Below are 23,091 nucleotides of genomic sequence, written 5' to 3'. Positions count from 1 at the left end.
GGTCGTGACCACGCTTTTCTCTTCGCAGATGAGTAAGGCTGGGAACGAGGCGAGCAACAACCAGGCTCCCCGCTACCTCTCTGAACTCCTCCAATGCCACGCCCGCTCCCGCTCCCTCAGGTCGGATGCTGCCAACCTCCTCGACATCCCCAATCAATCAACAAACCACAACAACAACAAAATGAAAAAGGTTCCATTTGGTCCCATTTGTACACTCTCAGAGCTATATTAATAGTCACAATGTTGCGGCGCTAGCCTGACAACGTGCAAGTCCAGAGACGTGTTGTTTCTTTCCTCTCACCTTCCCTCCGGTCGTTGCGTTCCACGTCGATGCAGAAGACGGGGATCCTCTCCCTCTTGATGTCGTCGTCGTAGAAGTCGACGTAAGGGATGGTTATGCGCCACGCGGACAGGTTACGCAGCGAGCCCGCCGCGCTGATCAGCTCTGCGGGGGAGTCGTCCTCCATCACCATCATGGCCTCCTCCACCTGGGGAGCACCCAAAACAACACTTTACTGTCTGGTCTGAGGACCACCAGGGGGTCCAGAAGATGGACCCTTACACCAGGGGTCTTCAACGTTTTCAGTCCAAGGACCCCCTGGCTGAAAGAGAGATGAAGCAGGGACCCCCACTACATACTGTATAAAGTTGTATTTTCATAGATTTCATAGACCAACACCAAACTCTTTGCCAAAAATAGCAGATCTACAAGCTCACAAATCCTCGCAGTGCGAGGCGGTGCGAGCTTGTAGATCTGCTATTTTTGGCTTAAGTTCTCTTCAGAATAGGGATTATAGGGTTCAAGTGGTTAATGTAAAAAAAAATATCCAATCACACAAAGAATTGGCGGCCCCCCTGTAGTAACTCTGAGGACCCCCTAGGGGTCCAGGACCCCATGCCTTACACACTATACGGCAGTGCTTCTCAAACTTTTTCATGCCAAGGACCCCAGAAATTGACAGAAATCAGCCCGTGGACCCCCTATTTGAAAAGATATGCCAGAGACCCCCATAAGAGAAGATTTTTACGGCTATAGCAGTGATTCTCAACCATTTTCTATTTCTAGGACCCCCAGTTTGATATGCATAAGGCCACGGACTCCCATTTGATAACATTTTTGATCTACTCTCGCATTTGTACACTCTCAGAGTTACAGACCCATAAGGGTCCAATTGGTTCCTAACTATCAATCATTTGGCTGGGGACCCCCTGGAACCCCCTCAAGGAATCCTGAGGGTCCCTGGACCCCACTTTGAGCTCTCCTGGGGAGCCGGAGGTCCCAGGTTCGATCATTAATATTGAAATTAATTATTCTTCATAATTATAATGGTCTGTCTAATCCAGTGGTTCTCAAACATTTTCACGTCAAAGAAACCCAAATGAATAACAATTTGTCAGTTTCTCTCTGCATTTGAATGTGTTTACCTTGCTTACTGTAAGTCGCTCTTGATAAGGAGCGTCTGCTAAATGTCTAAATTGTAAATATAGTTGGGAACCAAATGGACCCTGTCCCTTACAGCACACTTACGGGGTCCATTTGTCAGTTTCAATCAGCTTACATTTTGTCGGCTACAGATTGATATGTTTTTATTTCGCAACCTCAGCCTGTGTTTGTCCTTGGACTGTGTTCAAACTGTCAAACTTTTGTTCAAGAGACTGGGGAGTGAGTGGGGGAGTATCTGCCTGCTCTCTGGGGAGTATCTGTCTGCTCTCTCCCAATCATCTGCATGCATGTGGCGAGTGTAGGAGGCTGGAGCAGAGAGTGGACACTGGCTGTGTCCTGACAGTCTGTAGGTGCTGCTCTGTGGGTCTAGGTCGGTTGCGGAGTTGTGTACGAATACTTTTTATTATTAACTTTAAGTCGTTCATTACCATACTGAAGTACATTCAGATCCCAGCTGGTAAAACCCTGCCTGAAATATCAACTATCCAAATGGACTGAAGATGAACTATTTAGGGTTTTCAGAAGAAATATGTCCTCCGAAAGCTTTTCAACGGTGTCAGAAGAGGAACAGCAACAGATCCATGGACGCAGACTGCTCGAAGCAATGCTGATGCCTGGAATGATGTTACACAGAACAGGTATGTGCTGCTTTTATGTTTCAAGTCTCCCTTCATCTTCAATAGGCTACAACCAGCAGATACAGAACTGTTATATTAACACTGGACAGAGTAGCGGAGTATGCTTCCTTCCAGCAGCAAATCAACTGTAGATAAGAGCTGCAGACCACAGAATTAAGGTTAAGGTTTGTTTATTCATGCTCAAATAGCAGTTTACAAAACTGAATATTTGCAGTGTCTATGATTAAAATGAAAAGAGAGGATAAAACACACTGAATCTCTACACTGTGTGAGAAAACTTAAAGCAGAAGCAAAAATGCCTCCCATCTCACCAGAGAATTTATACAGGAGAGAAGGAATGTGAAGGGAGTATTGTAGTGTGTGTGTGTGTGTGTGTGTGTGTGTGTATGTGTGTGTGTGTGTGTGTGTGTGTGTGTGTGTGTGTGTGTGTGTGTGTGTGTGTGTGTGTGTGTGTGTGTGTGTGTGTGAGTGAGAGAGAGGAGTTTATCTGTGCGTGTTTGATTAGCATAGATACCGGTACTATATAAGAGCCTCATTTCATGGCAGTGGTGGAAAGTAACTAAGTACATTTACTAGGGACGGCAGTGGCTCAGGAGGTAGAGCGGCCGCTGGGAACCAGAAGGTAACTCCCCCAGAGATACTGTCGAAGTGTCCTTGACCTTGAGCAAGACACTCCCCAGCCGTCAGTGAATGTGTGTGTGAATGGGTGAATGTAATGCACATTGTAAAGCACTATATAAATGAACCATTCACAACTAAGTGTAATCTTGAGGTACTTTTACTTTACTACTGTACTGTATGTTTTACTACACTACAATTATTTGAAAACTTTAGTTCAGGTTACTTTGTAGATTTGTATTATTTTGATAAAACATACATTAACCGATTACACCCAATCTTATACTTTGGCTATTCAAAAATAGCCCATCTACAGCTCAAAACGTGAGTTTTGAGCTGTAGATCGGCTGTTTTCGAAAAAGTTGGACAAATTTAGAAAAATCTGAATACTTTGACGTTGGTACTCTAAAGTATCGTTTGTTGACAATATTTTTGTACTTTTACTCAAGTCAGATTTTAAATGCAGGCCTTTTACTTGTATCAGAGGTTTTTTTTTCATGTGGTATTGCTACTTTTACTCCTTTTACTAGGAAAAAAATGTGAGCACTTCTTCGACCGCTGTTTCCTTGCATTTTAATGGGCTACAGATCAGTCACCAGGCTAATCTGGGCATGGCAGTTCCTGTATAACAAATATTGTTGCCATCAGGCAGAAATCTCAAATCTCCATATTTCAACTTTTATTTATTTTTGGAAATGAATGCCCTACTTTGGCATACAAGCTACAACAGTGAGTTACACACAAAAGTAGCAAAAATAGCTATTGTTAAAAATAAGAAATTGAAAGTATAGGTGAAAGTGGTTAAATTTGTCTTTGGGTTTTATAAATATTGTATCAATGAAAATAATTAACAAGAGCTGGTGAATAAATATTGCAACAGGGTCTGCTCAAATAACTACATTGGATCTATTGGAACACAGGTTATTTTTTCCATTTTCTGAAAAGTAACAGTTTTGGACATACAAGGTTCCGACCCAACAGTGATGGTATGGTGTATTAACTGGTTAAATGGTGCATGAAACAGCCTAGTGTATCACCTACTGTATCAGTTTGAAGAAGGAAGTAGTGCCAGATGCTTTTACAATTAGAACACTATCAGTTGGTAATACAACACAGCTTCCATGTTATTTCTATTCATTTTATGGTATATTTATCTCCCCTCATTCTCCATTCCAGAGGTCTGTCCTGCCCAACTACCAGTGAAGAAACATTTCTGCTGTGACCAGTGTGGGAAAAAGTTCTTCAGAAACAGTGATCTCAAATGTCACCAGAGAATTCATACAGGAGAGAAGCCCTACTCCTGTGACCAGTGTGGGGAAAAGTTCAGACAAAGTAGTCATCTCAAACAACACCAGAAAATTCATACAGGAGAGAAGCCCTACCACTGTGACCAGTGTGGGGAAAAGTTCAGCCGAAGTAGTATTCTCAAACAACACCAGAGAATTCATACAGGAGAGAAGCCCTACCGCTGTGACCAGTGTGGGGAACAGTTCAGCCAAAGTGGTCACCTCAAAAGTCACCAAAGAATTCATACAGGAGAGAAGCCCTACCACTGTGACCAGTGTGGGGAAACGTTCAGCCAAAGTAGTGGTCTCAAACGTCACCAGAGAATTCATACAGGAGAGAAGCCCTATCGCTGTGACCAGTGTGGGGAAAAGTTCAGCCGAAATAGTCATCTCAAACAACACCAGAGAATTCATACAGGAGAGAAGCCCTACCCCTGTGACCAGTGTGGGGAAAAGTTCAGCCAAAGTAGTGGTCTCAAACAACACCAGAGAATTCATACAGGAGAGAAGCCCTACCCCTGTGACCAGTGTGATAAATGGTTCAGCACTGGCCAAGGCCTCAGATCTCACCAGATAATTCATTCAGAAAACTACTACTTCTGTGATCAGTGTGGGAATAAGTTCTTCAGAAACAGTGATCTCAAAGGTCACCAGAGAATTCATACAGGAGAGAAGCCCTACCACTGTGACCAGTGTGATAAATGGTTCAGCACTGGCCAAGGCCTCAGATCTCACCAGATAATTCATTCAGAAAACTACTACTTCTGTGATCAGTGTAAGAAATGGTTCAAACGCCACCGCTCCTTAAAGAAACACATTCAAGCAATTCACACTTGAATGAACCGTGTAAGAAGGGTTAACCAATATGATGCTTTAAAGAACCATCAGAGAATTCACCCTGGAGAGAAGCCCTTCTGAGCTATTGTGAATAATGTGGGAACAGTTTTCAATTGAGGAAAAAATGTAAGTCTCTCCATGTGCATTGAGCTACACCGATTGGCTGATATATCATACAGTATATCGGCCTCTGAATTAAAAAAAAATGTTAAACTGTATTTTGTATCTATCAAGAAGTTACTATTATTAAAGGGGTTCTAGGCAACTTCAGAGATCAAAAAAAGAAAAAAACTGTTGTCAAACAGCTGGGCTGGATTAGTACCGTTGACTGACAATCCCTTCAGCCAATCAGCAGTTCGTTCCCCAGCAGCTAATTTTTCCCACCACCAGCCAATATGACGCAAGGGGACTTTTGAAGAGGCTATGCCGAAAATAGGTTGCCTTTTTCGGATACATACGTGTCACTGCCCGCCCCTGCCGGTTCCCTGAATTATTTTCAAATAGGCTCTGTCATGATTAATTGACCACATATATGAAGTTAAACAACTAAATTCTATCCAAACGATATCTTAAAAGTAAATTCCGTGCCTCAAAAAAGAACTACAAAATCGGGATCGGCATTTTGGGAAATGTTTACTTTACTGGAGTATTTCCCATTTCAATACTTTTACTTCTACTCCACTACATCTCGGAGGCAAATATTGTACTTTTACTCCACTACAATTATTTGACAGCTTTAGTAACTAGTTACTTCAGCCCTATATATATTTCGTCCATTTGAAGATAGCCGATCTACAAGCTCACAATGCGTCGCGATGCGTAGATCTGCTATTTTCAAATGGAACTTGTGAAATGGGACATTCTGCACAATGAGTACTTTTACTTTTGGTACTTTAAGTTTGAGAGCTGAGAACATGCATGGCCTCAAACAGATAAGGCCGGAAAAGGGAGTTCAGGTCGGCAGGTCACAGCTGCCAGCAAGTCAGTGGCCCCTTTATTTTATGGCTGTGCAGAGGATATGTTTTAGCACTAACAAACTCAGCAGAAAAGATCAAATGTATTATTTTTTTCCTTTAGCCAATTATGAGCAGACAGTCAGGGAAGAGCAAGTCAGTCTATCTGTGTGCTTTGCTTGTGAAGGATGTATGTATGTGTATGTTCTGTGACTGTTACAGTGCTGTAAATAAATCTTTCTACTATCATTTAATATCGTATCTGAGTCATGGTTTTAATGATCTTTTGAGAGTTTCAATTCCGCAAGACTTCAAGACTGGCATCCATAAATTTCAAAAATATTTCCACGTCACGTGATCCTACTGAGGCACTACACTGTCTCTTTGCATTTGTATGTGTTTACCTTGCTTACTCTAAGTCGCTCTTGATAAGGAGCGTCTGTTAAATGCCTAAATTGTAAATTATAGTTGGGAACCAAATGGACCCTGTCCCTTACAGGACCCTTACGGGCTTACGGCTTACATTTTGTCAGCTACAGTCAACACCACAGATTCATATGTTTTTATTTCACTACATCAGCCTGTGTTTGTCCTTGGACTGTGTTCAAACGGTCAAACTCTTGTTCAAGAAACTGGGGAATGTGTGGGGGAGTATCTGCCTGCTCACTGGGGAGTATCCGTCTGCTCTCTCCCAATCATCTGCATGCATGAGGCGAGTGTAGGAGGCTGGAGCAGAGAGTGGACACTGGCTGTGTCCTGCTTACAGTCTGTATGTGCTGCTCTGTGGGTCTAGGTCGGTTGCGGAGTTGTGTAGTCAAAGTGGAGTGGTGTACGAATATTTTTCATTATTAACTCATTAAGTCGTTCATTACCATACTGAACTTGATCAAATGGTAAAGTCCTGCCTGAAATATCAACTATCCAAATGGACTGAAGATTAACTATTTAGGGTTTTCAGAAGAAAGATGGCCTCTAAAAGCTTGTCAACAGTGTCAGTAGAGGAACAGCAACAGAGCCATGGCCGCAGGCTGCACGAAGCAATGCTGATGCCTGGAATCTCGTTACACAGAACAGGTATGTGCTGCTTTTATGTCACTTTCAAGTCTCCCTTCATCTTCAATGGGCTACAACCAGCAGATACAGAACTGTTATATTAACACTGGACAGAGTAGCGGAGTATGCTTCCTTCCAGCAGCAAATCAACTGTAGATAAGAGCTGCAGACCAAAGAATTAAGGTTAAGGTTTCTTTATTCATGCTCAAATAGCAGTTTACAAAACTGAATAGTTACAGTGTCCATGAATACAATGAAAAGAGAGGATAAAACACAATGAATCACTACACTGTGTGAGAAAACTTAAAGCAGAAGAACCAGAGAATTTATACAGGAGAGAAGGAATGTGAAGGGAGTATTGGTGTGTGTGTGTGTGTGTGTGTGTGTGTGTGTGTGTGTGTGTGTGTGTGTGTGTGTGTGTGTGTGTGTGTGTGTGAGTGAGTGGGTGTGAGAGAGAGAGAGAGAGGAGTTTAGTCTGTGTGTGTTTGATTAGCATTGATACCGCCGGTACTATATAAGAGCATCATTTCATGGCAGAGGTGGAAAGTAACTAAGTACATTTACTTGGGACGGCAGTGGCTCAGGAGGTAGAGCGGCCGTCCCGGGCTCCCCCAAAGTTACTGTCGAAGTGTCCTTGACCTTGAGCAAGACACTCCCCAGCCGTCAGTGAATGTGTGTGTGAATGTTATGCACATTGTAAAGTGCCTTGGATAAAAAGCGCTACATAAAATAGACCATTCACTATTTCCTTGAGTACTAAGTGCAATCTTGAGGTACTTTTACTTTACTTGAGTATTTCCTTTTATCAATACTTTATACTTCTTCTCCAATACATCTCAGAGGCAAATAGTGTATGTTTTACTCCACTACAATTATTTTAAAACTTTAGTTCAAGTTACTTTGTATATTTGGATTATTTTTATAAAACATACATTAACTGATTACACACAATTTTATATTCGAAAATAGACCATCTACAGCTCAAAACGTGCGTTGTGAGCTAGATCGTCTGTTTTCGAAAAGGTTTGACAAATTTCACAAGACCTAATGCCCTACTTTGGCATACAAGTTACAGTGAGTTACACACAAAAGTAGCAAAAATAGCTAGATTTAAAAATAATAAATTTAAAGTATAGGTGAAAGTGGTTAAGTGTGTCTGTGGATTTTATAAATATTGTACCAATGAAAATAATTAACAAGAGCTGGTGAATAAATAATACAATAGGGTCTGCTCAAATAACTACATTGGATCCAATGGAACACATGGTTATTTTTTCCATTTTCTGAAAAGTAACAGTTTTGGACATACAAGGTTCCCACCGACAGTGATGGTATGTTGTATTAACTGGTTAAATGGTGCATGAAACAGCCTAGTATATCACCTACTGTATCAGTTTGAAGAAGGAAGTAGTGCCAGATGCTTTTACAATTAGAACACTATCAGTTGGTAATACAACACAGCTTCCATGTTATTTCTATTCATTTTATGGTTTATTTATCTCCCCTCATTCTCCATTCCAGAGGTCTTTCCTGCCCAACTACCAGTGAAGAAACATTTCTGCTGTGACCAGTGTGGGAATAAGTTCTTCAGAAACAGTCATCTCAAACGTCACCAGAGAATTCATACAGGAGAGAAGCCCTACCCCTGTGACCAATGTGGGAAAAAGTTCAGCCAAAGTATTCATCTCAAACGTCACCAGAGAATTCATACAGGAGAGAAGCCCTACCACTGTGACCAGTGTGGGGAAAAGTTCAGCCGAAGTAGTCATCTCAAACTTCACCAGAGAATTCATACAGGAGAGAAGCCCTACCGCTGTGACCAGTGTGGGGAAAAGTTCAGCCGAAGTAGTCATCTCAAACTTCACCAGAGAATTCATACAGGAGAGAAGCCCTACCGCTGTGACCAGTGTGGGGAAACGTTCCGCCAAAGTAGTCATCTCAAACAACACCAGAGAATTCATACAGGAGAGAAGCCCTATCGCTGTGACCAGTGTGGGGAAACGTTCAGCCAAAGTAGTAGTCTCAAACAACACCAGAGAATTCATACAGGAGAGAAGCCCTACCACTGTGACCAGTGTGGGGAAAAGTTCAGCCGAAGTAGTCATCTCAAACAACACCAGAGAATTCATACAGGAGAGAAGCCCTACCCCTGTGACCAGTGTGGGGAAAAGTTCAGCCAAAGTATTGGTCTCAAACGACACCAGAGAATTCATACAGGAGAGAAGCCCTACCCCTGTGACCAGTGTGGGGAAAAGTTCAGCCAAAGAAATCATCTCAAAAGACACCAGAGAATACATACAGGAGAGAAGCCCTACCACTGTGACCAGTGTGATAAATGGTTCAGCACTGACCAAGGCCTCAGATCTCACCAGAGAATTCATACAGGAGAGAAGCCCTACCACTGTGACCAGTGTGATAAATGGTTCAGCACTGACCAAGGCCTCAGATCTCACCAGAGAAGTCATACAGGAGAGAAGCCCTACCACTGTGACCAGTGTGATAAAAGGTTCAGCACTGGCCAAGGCCTCAGATCTCACCAGATAATTCATTCAGAAAACTACTACTTCTGTGACCAGTGTAAGAAATGGTTCAAACGCTACTGCTCCTTAAAGAAACACATTCAAGCAATTCACACTTGAATGAACCGTGTAAGAAGGGTTAACCAATATGATGCTTTAAAGAACCATCAGAGAATTCACCCTGGAGAGAAGCCCTTCTGAGCTATTGTGAATAATGTGGGAACAGTTTTCAATTGAGGAAAAAATGTAAGTCTCTCCATGTGCATTGAGCTACAACGATTAGAAAATGTTGCACATTTTGACCAAAATATTGATTAAAACATTAGTAATCGGTGGTCTGGGACAAAATCGGGATCGGCATCAGACCCAAACATCTGGCATCGGTCGGGCTGTAGAGTGCATCTATACAGAAGGAACTGTGAGCCACGTTGACGGAAAAGCTTCTCTGTAAATACTCACCTCAAACAACGCCACACTGTAAACTACTTTGAGCAACGGACACACTCACTGATGCAACCTAACACCAGTGGTGTGTAAAGTAACATTTACTCAAGTACTGTACTTAAGAACGCTTTTGAGGATTTTCTTACTTTACTGGAGTATTTCCCATTTTCAATAATTTAACCTCTGCTCCACTACATCTCTGCTATTTTGCTCTCACCGCGTCGTCGTCTGTGTTGTTGATGGGACTGGGCAGCATGGCTCCCTCCATGGTGGTGCTCTTGAACACCCCTTTGATTTTACTCCCGATCCTGCTGATCCCGAACGTCTCGCCTCGTTTGGACGGGTTCCTGTGTGAGTCAACAATGGAGTCATGCTACTGTACGAGTCCAGCTTCAAACATCTACAATGAGTCCATTGCATTTGCATTGGAGACCATTCTTTCTTCAGCGTTATTTATAAGCAGTGGTTCTCAAAACTTTCTCATTTCAAGGACCCCCAGTTTGGTGTGTATAAGGCCACGGACCCCCATAACTCTTGACAGTGTGCAAATGATCGCAAAAAAAATTTGCACACTGTCAAGAGTTACAGACTCATAAGACTCATTTTGATTGGGAACCCATGGAACCACCCCCAAGGATCCCTTGGGGTCCCCGACTCCCCAGACCCCATTTTGAGAACCACTGATTTATAGAGTAGAACCAAATGAGTATATTTCAAAAGAAGAAGCAAATCATTCCTTAGTTACATCTTCTGAAAGTTAAAGAAGAACTTCACCCATTTTCAACCGTATCTTCATATATTTGGTCCCGATCACTCACTAATGCTCGTTATAACTTAAGGTGGCACCATTCCCGTCTACTCGCTAAGTCTCAGAATTGGGCTCTGGACAGTTCACAAACCTGCCTACCAATGCCATCGTTGACGGAGATTCCAAGCCAATAGAAACTGCAGCCTTACCGGTATAAGCACACTGCAATAGAAGTCCTTGAGCTTGTAGATCTGCTATTTTTTTTAAATCGTAAAAAAAAAAGGTTTTATATTTTTTTCAAAAATCTGTTAGGATTTAGAAAACATTTAAAGAATCGGACTCAAGCCTTAATGGGTTAAATAAAACATTGTTTGAAATGACCAAACCTGCCTACCGGTGATGTCACTGGTAGTCCACAGCCCTCCTCTGAGACACAGAGTGAGTAGACAGAAACGGTGCCATCTAGCACGAGCATTAGTAATGAGGTAAAACATCCAAACTGCTCCAAAGTATACCTTGCTAGGTCATGCTGCAAAACCCATCCAACCATGTGTGTTCCTACCCGTTTCCTCACCATGGTGCAGCAACAATGCATCAGTTGTGCAGCATGCATAAAGTAAAACAGTGCTATGATAGATAAAGATGGCCTTGTGATTTCAATTGTTATCGACTGTTTGTGCATGCAGAGTGAGACCGACTTAAAATAATTATACAGTACTTGTTACACCAAAAAAAAAAAAAAACAGACAAACTTTAAGTGTATGAAGAGAAACAAGATCCAGGAAAATACACAGGAGCTTTTGGTGTGTGATCATTATGGGGTTAATTTTATGGGGATTTTGACAACAACGGTGACATCGGTCTTCCTATTAAAAGTGTAAATGATATTTTTTTGGTTAAAACTACGTTTTTTTTTGTTAAAAAGTAAAAGCTCCATATTCTGATGGTAATCATAGCTACAGAGTGTTTGTTCGGTAACAGGGGTCTCGCCCTCTCTCCAGCAGAAAATACATTTTCAGGTCAGGATACCAATTGTATTCAATCAGTAGAGAAAACTCACACAGGACACAGGATAAACAAGTGAAATTGGGAGTGATGACACAAAGAAATGAGCAGACAAAATTGGGACTGGAACACTATACGATTTAAGCTGATGAATGGGTACTCTCTCCTGACTGGCAGAAAATGGCAACCCACCTGAAATGTATGTTCTGTTTACTAAAGAGTGAACAAACTGAACAAACACTCCATACTGTAGCAAATAATTACTATCAGAATATATCACTTACAGCACTCAGTATTCAGTATTTTGTATGTCCAACTAGTTGACTGGAAATAATTCAACGTTGAAACAGAGTTTATAGCTTATAGTTGTAGTTTAGCGATGATGAGTCTTTTTTAGCATAAATGCGCTTTCTTCTAAACAAAATTACATTCAAATTCACAAGCCGTAGCATCAGCGGGAGAAATTCACAACAGAAACACAAGCGTAACAGCCAACATCTTATGAAAGCTTTCTCAAGACATCTCAGGTTTCACTCTGCTTCATTTCTCAAGCAAACACTTGCTGTTCCAATACAGGTGTGCATATTTTGCATGCAGCAAACCAAAGTCCAGTCAGGCAGTGGTGACGTGGTGTCACATCATGCTGTAACCTACTCACCTCATGTCATCCATACTGAAGCTATTCCTGGAACAATACGCACAAGGACATGAATGCGGAGCTCACCGCAAAAATGATGCACATTAGGGCTTGGGCGATATGACTTAAAGTCAATATCACCGTTATTTCAAACTTTTGCCTCAATATTGATTAATTAACCCATTAAGACCGGGAACACATCTGTGTCATTTTACGATTTCTTTGGCTATTCAAAAATAGCAGATCTACAAGCTCATAAAGCGGCACAGAGTGCTGCGCTATGAGCTTGTAGATCTGCAATTATTTTTTTTAATCGTGGAAACTTTGTGCACAACTTTGAATATATGTTTTAACTCATTGAGTGCCAGCATTGCCAGAATTATTTCAGAATGATGTTGTCCCAGTGCCAGCGTTTTCTTCATAGAAAACAAAAAGTGCTTAGGAAGCGAGATACAGCCTTTTTCAGTTCTAAGTTAAACAAGGAGTGGATGGAGCTCCAAATCTTCAGATGATGATATCTTGGGTTCTGAACATGTTTTGGTTTTTTTACTAATTTTTTAAAAACACGTCAAACACGTTAATGGCACGTTGAGCCATAGCGGTAAAAACGCGTGAAACACGTTAATGGCACTCAGTGAGTTAAGATGAACATTTTTAACTCAAATCTTTGCTTCTGGGGGTCCCTGGAACAACATATTTTGAGATGGGTCCTGCGGCCAAATGCATATAATTTTGGGTGGTCCTTGACATGGAAAGGTTTGAGAACCACTCATAGAGTGACATATGTTTTTCAGAAAAATGTTAGGATTTGGAAGACATTTGTAGAATTCCCCAGCAGCTAAGATTCGAGTTACAAATGTTTGCATTAAAAATATTGCACAATTTAAAAAAAATAGCAGATCTACAAGCTCATAGCGTGGCACTCGGTGCCACGCTATGAGCTTGTAGATCTGCTATTTTTGAATAGTAAAAAAATCTAAAAATGACTCGGATGCGTTCCCGGTCTTAATGGGTTAAAGATGATTTTATACACTTTTCTTAACACTTTTTACTTTGGGCTATCAGGAGTTGTGTATGTTTAGTGGATATTTGGTTTTAATAATGAAATGACAGCTTGTTGGGTAATAGGTTCCAAGATCGGTCAAGTACGTGAAGAGTGATGTGTGCATAAAAAGGTTATGGGTGGGATAGACTGTATGACAGCAGGGAACACCCACCTGTTAATTCTGGAGTTCCTTGTTGGAGATTCAACTCCTCTTAGCAGGTGTCTGAAATACTGCAAAACACAGACAAAGTAATACAGAAGTAAGACAGAGGTAGCTCACTTGTAGTTCAGCTATTTTGGCCGAACGTTCATGAGCCTGCATGGTACCAGTCTCACCTCGTCACTGTGACAGAACATGGGTGTGAACACTCTCTCCAGCAGGGACAGGACGTGTTCGTAGGCCTGGAACAGACAGGGCACGGTCTGCAGCTTGACCACCTCGCTGTATGGACCCTCAGCAACTGACAACACAGAGACGCTCCGCTTATATCGGACAAACACAAGCTCAGAACTTTACATCATGGTTCATTATAAATTATTATAATACACATACATTTAAATTGGAAGTCGAATAAAAATTAAAAAATCATACAAAAACATTTGGTGTAAGTGAGTGGCTGACATTATTAGTTTGTTCTACATTTCTGTTTGACAACTGGTTAGTTAATGGAAAGTGTGGAGCTACCAAAACAGCATTGTTTTTCAATTTCTCCTCACAACTTAACTCACTGAGTGCCATTAACGTGTTTCACGTGTTTTTACCGCTATGGCTCAACGTGCCAATGACGTGTTTGACGTGTTTTTTTTTTTTTTTTTTTTTTTTTTAAAAACATGTTCAGAACCCAAGATATCATCATCTAAAGATTTGCAGCTCCATCCACTCCTTGTTTAACTTAGAACTGAAAAAGGCTGTATCTCGCTTCCTAAGCACTTTTTGTTTTCTGTGAAAAAAACACTGGCACTGGGACAACATCATTCTGAAATAATTCTGGCAATGCTGGCACTCAATGAGTTAACACATTCCCTGCCATTGGCGCAGATCTACGCCATTTCAAATCCCCCTGTGCACATCGTGGCTTCCGTGGATCTCTGTGGATCGTCAAAATGAGGTAAAAACGCTGGCAGTTTTGGATGGATTAATGAATTAATACCTGGCACTGATTGTGTTAATAAAGCAAGCTAATGCCGATCATAAAAGTAATGCTTGCTTAGGCAATCTTCTTCATAAGAGACAAAATGTATGGAGTGAAACATTTTGTAGTTGTAGCAGAGAGACACATGAGAACAGGTTGGACAAAATGTAAACAATGAATTGTTGATTCAAGTGTTTCTGTCATTAAATACATCAAAACAGAGCCAAACACTGGTCATGAGGGGGTGTGTGTCCCCTTACTGTTCTTGATCTCCTCCACGATGGCGGGTTCAAAGCGGATCTTGTCGATGCTCTCCTCGAGGCAGTACGTCTCGTAAATGTGCTCGACCTCACCGTGGAGGCGTTGCTGCTCATTGTCACTCAGCTCTGGACTCAGAATCCTATTGTTAAACTCCTCTGGAATAAAAGAGTGATATGTTAATAGTAAAAATCACACCCAGTGTGAAGTAAGCAGTGATATTTATGAGTTATTAATTTGCATCTCGGTAGCCAATCACAGCACGTCCTGCGAAGTGACGTGCTTACATTATTATTAATTTCATCATGAGTCTCGCTAGCCAATCACAGCACGTCCTGCAAAGCTTAGCCTATGGGCGTGTTTTCCACAGCATGGCGTCACAGCGAAAGACACATTTTCACGACGGAAAGAAAAACTTTCGCCACGGATGGGTCCTAAACCCTCTTATAGGAGAAAATATAAAATATTATTACACGGCTTGGTTGAATGCTCGATTCTGATTGGTCAGTCATCGGTCATTATTTCTGGATAATGACCGATGAGCTCTATAACGGACCGCTGTGTAATCAGAGACTCAGAACACCTGCTCATGTCAACCTGTGCTGCTTGGTTATATGCTTTATCCAACATGACAGCCATGTAAACAAACAAACAATGTCATTTACAACTAAACGTTGCTCTCAAGAATGTTTTTGAAAACATTTGAAGTGAGAAATAGACGATGCAATAACCGAGAAGTCATTCTATTTGATCCACTGCACTTCCTTGTTTATCGTGGTGCAACAACGGGGGAATACCAAAACGCTCGCCCCAAAACACAGTCGCCCCGGGGCAAATCCGGCGGTATTACAGGCAAATCGGCAGTAAATAGAATGGGGGGCGAGTGTGTTTTGGGGCGAGTTTTTTTCCATTTCGTCATTTGTTTTTGCGAGGCGAACTTGTCCGCCCAGCCCAATACTTATGGAATACTTTCATTGCCGTAAGCAAGGAAATACTTCGTTTTGTTGTTACTTTTGGGTAAATGTATTTATGTATTTATTAAGTAGCCGTGTAATAAGCGGGATAATGCATGGGGAGGTAGTCATTATTGAAATTTAAATTTCAATAATGACTACCTCCCCATGCATTATCCCTTGCGTAATACCCACTTCACAGAGCTATCCCTTAATCCTATTCAGTATTGAGCAGAGTTATGTTGCCAACTGGCTTAGATGTTACAGGAAAGGCTGGTTAGAGTGCATATAACTTTTGAAGTTACAGTTAAGGCTGGTGAGAGTGGATATAAGAACATTAGATGTAACAGAAATTACTGGTGCGACATTGGGGTTGTCAAGTGCAAAACATTTCTAGACAGAAAAGTGTGTGCCACTGAATGTGTATGAATGTTTTCGTTGTGCAATGGTGGCGTACGAAAATTGCTATTTGCACTATTAAAAACAAATAATTGTTAATGTGCACACACACACACACGGTGAGGCAGAACTGTAGAACACGCACATAGAGTACACTTACCCACAGTGAGACAGAACTGAAGCACGTGCACGGCTCCCTCCTGTTTCAGAAAGTTCATGAAGCCAAACAGCAGGTCCTGCTCCTCTCTGATCTCCTTCAGCTCCAACTTCAACACCTGCAGAAACCAGACGGAGCGAGGGAGGGAGGGAAGGATGGAAGGGAGGCAGAAGAGAGTGGAAGATAAAGAGAAATACAGCATCGATAGAGAGATATTACGTGACATGGATGAATGGACAAACAGACAGACAGACAGACAGAGTAGGTCACACTTTTAGGGGAAGTAAAAGAGAGGGAAAAGGGGAGAGAAAGGGAGCTAGAAGCTATGATAACTAAAGCTGTCCGTGAGAAAACGTATCCATATTTTATTGTATAAGCTTATTCATAAATGAATGCTCTATATTATTCTTCATCGTATGATAGTGTCACATAAAAGTAGCAAAAATGAATCGAGATAGAATAGAATGTGCTTCTCTTTTTTTCAGTCATTCTATGGGTTTTATGAATATTGAACCAATGAAAAGTATTAACAAGAGCTTGTGACTAAATAATACCAGATCATAATCATCTGAAAAGTAACAGTTTTGGGAGCTCACTGACAGCAACAATAGTGTGTTGTCAGTGAGCTCCCAAAGATGACCTCTCTATCTGTGTGTGTGTGTGTGTGTGTGTGTGTGTGTGTGTGTGTGTGTGTGTGTGTGTGTGTGTGTGTGTGTGTGTGTGTGTGTGTGTGTGTGTGTGTGTGTGTGTGTGTGTGTGTGTGTGTGTACGTGATACTTACAGACGGCTTCCTGTTGCTGATGTCACCATATTTCTGCAGAAAGGGAACTAGGGCAGACGGGGGTTCCGTGGCTACCTCTGGCTGAGGAGACAGTAACATTCCAAGTTTGAGCCCAACTACTAATTAAGATAATTAACTAACTAACTAACTAATTAAGATAATTAATAAACTAACTAGCTAATTGGAGCAGTGATTCTCAAACCTTTTTGACCCATTTCATCCCACGGGGGGGAATTTGGTTTTCAGCTTAACCCAGATGAGTGCTAATCACGAGGGGTTAACCACTTAAACCCCAGCATCCATATTGTGGGGAAAGCTTTTCCAGAACATAGCAGATCGACAAGCTCACAACGCGTCGCGCTGCGACGCGTTGAGAGCTTGTCGATCTGCTATGTTCAGTTTCCTCACAATAACAGAAAACAGAAAATACACTAGTATACTGTAGAGCTCTGAGGGAAGTGTCTTGCTCAGAGACATTATTGTTATATAATAAAAACAATATTGTGTACTGTATATTGTGGTATATAATGTATACATATGCGTGCATTATGTACATTGTCTATGTACGTCTATTGTCACGCCATAGTTTTAAACTACTGCTGTTGCTACTACTTGCATTATTGTTATTACTGTGATAGTTTCACTTTTGTTGCTGCTATTGTTGCCATTTCTTGTATCTCTCCCTCGTCCTCTGTCGCTCTCCTCTCTCCCCCCGAAACAGTCAAGGCAGATGGCCTCCCACCCTAGAGCCTGAGTCTGCCTGACGTTTCTTCCAGTTAAAAGGGAGAGTTTTCGTTGCCACCGCCACAAAATTGCTTGCTGAGGGTGGAACAATATCGGGTCTCTGCTCTATATGTAAAGTGCCTTGAGACAACTTGTTGTGATTTGGCTCCTAATAAAGATTGAATTGATTTAATAAAAGGTCTGTAGTTGATTTTGGCATGGTGTGTGGCATTTCACTGTAGATTTACACATTGACAATAAACTATAACATGTAAATAATATCACAAAGTCTTCAAGCTAAAAACTACAAAATGACTCACCGGAGTGTTGTCAACGAATATGAGCACCATCAAGTTCACAGTATCCTGAAAAGATATGAGTATGCCGTCAACACAGTATGAACAGAATATCGTTCACCTCATGGCAGATGACCATCTGAGCACACATTCACAATGTCTTACTGCCCTACAGGATGCTTACAGGATCAGCCATGAAGTCCATGGTGGGCAGCATGACAGAACCGGCCATCACCTCTCTCAGCAACAGAGCCAGAGACCTGAGGACAAGCAACACAAACAACACAAACAACTGAAGAGTAGTGCGAAATAAGAGATCGACCAGGTGCTCAAAAGGAGATACAAAGAGAGTTAAAAACGTAGATTGGTGCTTCTAGGATCAACAGGAGCCATGACATGGACTTTAATCACATATTACAAAACTAAAATTCAAATACATGATTAAAGTACAATTTTACGCCCTCTCAGTTCATTTTCGAGTGCTCGGATCGTTTTCAACTGAAGACTAGTACCTCACACTAGCCTAAGGTGGAATACTGGGGTAGCTGGGGACTTAATGGTCAGTGTTGGGCAAGTTACTCAGGAAGAGTAGCAAGTTACTCTAGTTACTTATTACTCCTTAAAAACTAATAAGGGTGTGTGCTACTGGATGAGCTATTTTCACTTCTTTTTCTTTAAGCAAAATGTATATTTTGTCCCCTTATCAGTAATCCTATCATGGGCCTGGGGCATCACCAGTCAGCAGGGAGCGATGGGCGGGAGGAGTGGGACGGAAGCGCTATGTCCTCGCGGTGGGGGCTCCTCACTAGCAGGTGAGCCAGTTAGATACAACGGTAGTGACAACACACAGAAATGTGTGTGGGGAGGAATTAATTGTCATAACTAAATTGAGGAGAAAAGGGGTAAAACATTTTTTTTTTTAAATCCTTGTTTCCATTTTGTCCAACCTGTTCTCATGCGTCTCTCTGCTACAACTACAAAATGTTTCACTCCATACATTTTGTATGAAGAAGACTGCTTGGCAAGCATTACTTTTATGATCGGCATTAACTTGCGTTATTAAGTTGTGAGGAGAGATTGAAAAAAACAACTGCTGCACCCCTACTGCTCACCTGCAGTCAGTGTCTTTTTGATGTGCAGGTAGGCAACGTCAAGCCTCCCAAACGATCAAAAAGTACCATACCTTTTGAGTGTTTTTGATGTGTATACTGGATTTTGGGGATTAGCAGCACTCCACAGAGAAATCCCATTGTTGAGGCGCAACCTCTTTTTTTTCTTAACCCATTAAGACCGGGAATGCATCTGTGTAACCACTTAAACCATTATTTTATACTTAAGGCTATTCAAAAATAGCAGATCTACAAGCTTGTAGATCTGCTATTTTTGAAAAATCGCGAACATTTGTACAAATCTTTGAATATATATTTATTTTAAAGCAACCGTTTTTAAATCAAATCTTTGCTTCTGGGGGGGGGGGGGGGGGGGGTCCCTGGAACAAAGTATTTTGAGATGGGGGTCCTTGACATGGAAAGGTTTGAGAACCACTGATGTAACAACATTTTAGAAGACATTTTGTAGAATCGGAACCTCAGGCCTTAATGGGTTAACTCAGCTGCTTACCTGCAGTCAGTGGCTTTAGGAGGCATGACGTAAGCGAACAGCAGCTCAGTGAGCTTTCTCAGATACAGCAGCTCGTCTTTGCGGCTCCGCAGGGCGATGTGCAGGTCGGCGCCGTACTCTTCCAGCGCCGCCTGCTGCAACTCCTCTCCATTCTTCACTGTATATCCCCCACACACACACAATACGCGCGCGCACACACACACACACACACACACACACACACACACACACACACACACACACACACACACACACACACACACACACACACACACACACACACACACACACACACACACACACACACACACACACACACACACACACACACACACACACACACACACACACACACCTCAGTGATACGATGGATGGGTACACTCGTTTCTCTAACACAGTGGTTCTCAAAGTGGGGTCCTGGGAGCCCCATGGGGTCCTTAAGAGGGTTCCAGGGGGTCCTACTGCCCAGCTAAATTAGTTAATTAGCATCAACCACGTTTAACCACTTTAACCCTACTAATCGAAAATAGCCGAGCTTGTAGACCTGCCATTTTATACAACACAAATCTTGTATGGGGGTCCCTGGCACAAAATAGTTGTGGGTTCATGGGCCAAATACACATTTATTTGGGGGTCCTAGACATGAAAAGGTATGAGAACAACTGCTCTAACATTCTGTGGTAGAAATAAATTATACCTTTTTTTTTAGCTTCTGAAATGGTTTCAATGTGCTTCATTATTGCTTTCATCACTTTGTCAGCAAATACACCAGGAACATCCACCTAGTGTCAACGTGGTACAAAGCAGTTAAAAACAACAACCCTGGATTACTGCAACATATTTAAAATCCAGTACAAATACACATTTTCTGTGCTAGACACTACACATTCTCTGAATAGAGATACAGTAGGATGGCTGGGGAAGACTTCTCTTGGCCAAAAGCAAGATATCTTACAAATCTATTATACTGACAACATTACATGTTATAAACTTCACAACCCTTTGTGTGGTTTTATCAGCTGAAGAGGGTTTATTTACCTTCTGAGCTCGTCGAACTATCACTGACGCAAAGAAACGAAATGTAATTTTCAACTCGTCCACGCACGCCTCATCATCTGTCATGTCCCTGAAAAGTGGAAGACAATTTTTAAAACATTTCCTCTACGTGTTATTACAATATAGAGTTAAAAATAAAACCACCTCACCTGTACCAGGGGTAGACGAAATTCTCCAGAACCAACTCAAACACCTACAAGTCGAAGATGGAAAAAAAGATGAAAAAGAACAGTCTTGGCGAAAAGTCAAATGCATTATGAATTAAGATTAGAAATAAAAAAAATAAAGCCTTGTCTGATATACCTCTGCTACCGAAGAGTCCACTTTTGAGTGAACTTTCAAGTCCAACCATGGCTGATAGTTTTCAAGCAGTAGGGTTGGTCTGTGAACAAAACAAAATGCAGATGTTTGAATAGCACCCAGGCTGTTCGAATACATTGCAATACTTCTTAACGTCCACTAGGTGGCACAGTGGCACACTTAAGTATTTGGTGAAGGCAAAAATTCTGGGAAAACTTCAATATGATATGGTTCTCTAAACTAAATCACTATAGTCAGTCTAACATAGAAACATGTGTTACCATTTAAGGCACTCAGTTAGAAGCAGATATTATTGAACGAAATCTGGTGTCACAAATAAAGATGACTTAGCAAAATGTCTGACATTTTTTTAAATCTTGCTAGAATATCAAGAATGTATAAAGTTTCCTTTTAACAAATCATCAGCAATACAAGTTAAAGGAAAGACTTACACTGCTAGAACCATTAATACAAAATAAATAATAAATAGTGAATAGTGCACAAATGAATAAGCATAATGTGCCAGTTTATGCTTATGTTGTGTGGTCAAACAGATACCAGCCACTACTACCACTAGTATACTGTATGTCCTCCTGTAGGGCAGTGGTTCTCAAAGTAGGGTCCGGGGACCCCCAGGGGTCCGTGAGAGGGTTCAAGGGGGTCCCCAGCTAAATAATTATACCAAATGGATCCATACAGGTCTGTAAGGTAGGGGGTCCATGACCTAGTGCATGCATACCAAACTGGGGGTCCTTAAAATGTAAAAGTTTGATAACCAGTGCTGTAGGGTTTAATGTCCGTGACACTGAACATTAGAATATATGAATACATTTCTTATTTCTGTTTGCCTTTTAGGCTTCGTAAACAAAAATTGCACAGAGCAAATATGACAAATAACTTAAATAGAAGTTAAAGAACTTAAAGAAATTACCGTACTGATATTTAATCATTTAATGCTAAAAACAAAACAAAAAACAGAAATTGCTAATCAACTTCATGACGTGTTGTAAGCTTGTAGATCAGCTATTTCCGCAAATGTCTTATATTTGAAAATGCATGAAAATCTTTCAACATAGAAACGATTATGACGACTAAGAGAAATTATTGCGGCTATCTCAAATAATTGTGATTAGATGATTATGAAATAAAAGGCTCTATGCACAGCAGACAGCAGCCATATTATCCTAATTTCAAGGACCCCCATAACACCCGTAAGGGGCCATTTGGAACGCCCTCAAGGAACCACAAGGGTCCCTGGACCACACTTTGACACCCACTGGTGTAGCAGACTCTGTTTGACCAGAATGGAACAGAGCCTTAATTAGTATAATTGGTCAGACGGAAGTAAGGAAGAGGCCCAAGTTCTTTCCAATATGGTTGCTGCGCAGAGAGCCTATAGTGACAGGCCAACACACCACTGCCACTAGCATACTGCATGTCCTGTAGGGTTGAACGTACCTGTGTCGTTTACACTTGACCTTCCCACACACTGCACAGCTGTGTCCCTGAGGGAACAACTCCTGCTGCTCTGGTTGCTGAAGACACAAGAATGAGTTAGAACCATTATCATAAACTCATCATCTTTATTGAAGACGCAATAATTATATAACCATTGTCTAAAACTCGTTATAAACGCACAATAATTAATAATAACCATCACAAACTCATCGTCATAATAAAGACACAATAATTCGTAATAACCATTATCATAAACTCATCATTATGAAGAAATTAGGCCACCAGTTTCACGTTTTATTCCAGGACACGGGATTGTGTCTGTATTTTGAGAATCTTGTTATTTTAACTATTATTAAATTTAATGCTTGGCCGGTCCTAAATAGTACAATAACCCATCATACATGTCATTAAAACTATATCAAAACTGCATGGTCTCAATTTGAAAATGTATGTTTTTCTAAAGCCCAGAAAAGTATACTCTTTCAAACAGCATTGATGCTATTTACATTACTGGTTCTCAAAGTGGGGTATGGGGACCCCCAAGAGTCCTTGAGGAGACTCCAGGGGGTCCACAGCTAGATTAGTTAATTTAGCATCAATATCAGTTTATCAGTAATCAATAGCACATTTACAAGCACAAAAGGTGCCGCAATGTGACACGTTGTGAGCATTAAGAGCGACTATTTTCAAATATTTACACATTCATTTTGGGATCCTTGACAAGAAAACG

The 23,091-nt window shown here is 41.3% G+C and overlaps 2 protein-coding genes across 4 annotated transcripts in view; one reads left to right on the top strand and one right to left on the bottom strand.

Annotated features, from left to right (window-relative positions):
- LOC311062707 (sorting nexin-14-like) overlaps positions 1-23,091 on the bottom strand; it is a 45,680-nt gene that overhangs the window by 19,211 nt on the left and 3,378 nt on the right. For 2 of the 3 annotated variants that reach the window (XM_084081917.1, XM_084081916.1), the window contains exons 4-19: positions 22,362-22,438; positions 20,907-20,985; positions 20,753-20,796; positions 20,586-20,673; positions 20,245-20,329; positions 19,548-19,704; positions 18,112-18,187; positions 17,952-17,996; positions 16,909-16,989; positions 16,131-16,245; positions 14,621-14,776; positions 13,564-13,688; positions 13,400-13,458; positions 12,204-12,230; positions 10,010-10,139; positions 302-488 (exon numbers count right to left, since the gene is read on the bottom strand). In XM_084081917.1, coding sequence (XP_083938043.1) covers positions 302-488; positions 10,010-10,139; positions 12,204-12,230; positions 13,400-13,458; positions 13,564-13,688; positions 14,621-14,776; positions 16,131-16,245; positions 16,909-16,989; positions 17,952-17,996; positions 18,112-18,187; positions 19,548-19,704; positions 20,245-20,329; positions 20,586-20,673; positions 20,753-20,796; positions 20,907-20,985; positions 22,362-22,438 — 1,531 coding nt within the window. The remainder of the gene's footprint in view (positions 1-301; positions 489-10,009; positions 10,140-12,203; positions 12,231-13,399; positions 13,459-13,563; positions 13,689-14,620; positions 14,777-16,130; positions 16,246-16,908; positions 16,990-17,951; positions 17,997-18,111; positions 18,188-19,547; positions 19,705-20,244; positions 20,330-20,585; positions 20,674-20,752; positions 20,797-20,906; positions 20,986-22,361; positions 22,439-23,091) is intronic. The other variant, XM_084081918.1, reaches the window with a different exon arrangement.
- On the top strand, positions 1,861-5,178 carry LOC311062708 (uncharacterized protein). Its single transcript, XM_084081919.1, has 3 exons — positions 1,861-2,082; positions 3,877-4,299; positions 4,633-5,178. The coding sequence occupies exons 1-3, from the start codon at positions 1,974-1,976 to the stop codon at positions 4,821-4,823; spliced, it is 723 nt and encodes a 240-aa protein (XP_083938045.1). The 5' UTR covers positions 1,861-1,973; the 3' UTR covers positions 4,824-5,178.

This window comes from Gymnoscopelus microlampas (genome assembly GCF_963454915.1).
Source record: "Gymnoscopelus microlampas genome assembly, chromosome: 16".
In the NCBI taxonomy this organism is placed as follows: domain Eukaryota; kingdom Metazoa; phylum Chordata; class Actinopteri; order Myctophiformes; family Myctophidae; genus Gymnoscopelus; species Gymnoscopelus microlampas.
Note: the sequence above shows the minus strand (reverse complement) of the source record. Positions and strands in the feature narration are given on the sequence as shown.

Coding starts and splice junctions, on each gene's coding strand:
- LOC311062708 (XM_084081919.1), top strand. CDS start 1,974: ATGTCCTCCGAAAGCTTTTCAACGGTGTCAGAAGAGGAACAGCAACAG. Junction 2,083..3,876: donor AATGATGTTACACAGAACAG/GTATGTGCTGCT, acceptor TCTCCATTCCAG/AGGTCTGTCCTGCCCAACTA. Junction 4,300..4,632: donor CCAAAGTAGTGGTCTCAAAC/GTCACCAGAGAA, acceptor GTGATCTCAAAG/GTCACCAGAGAATTCATACA.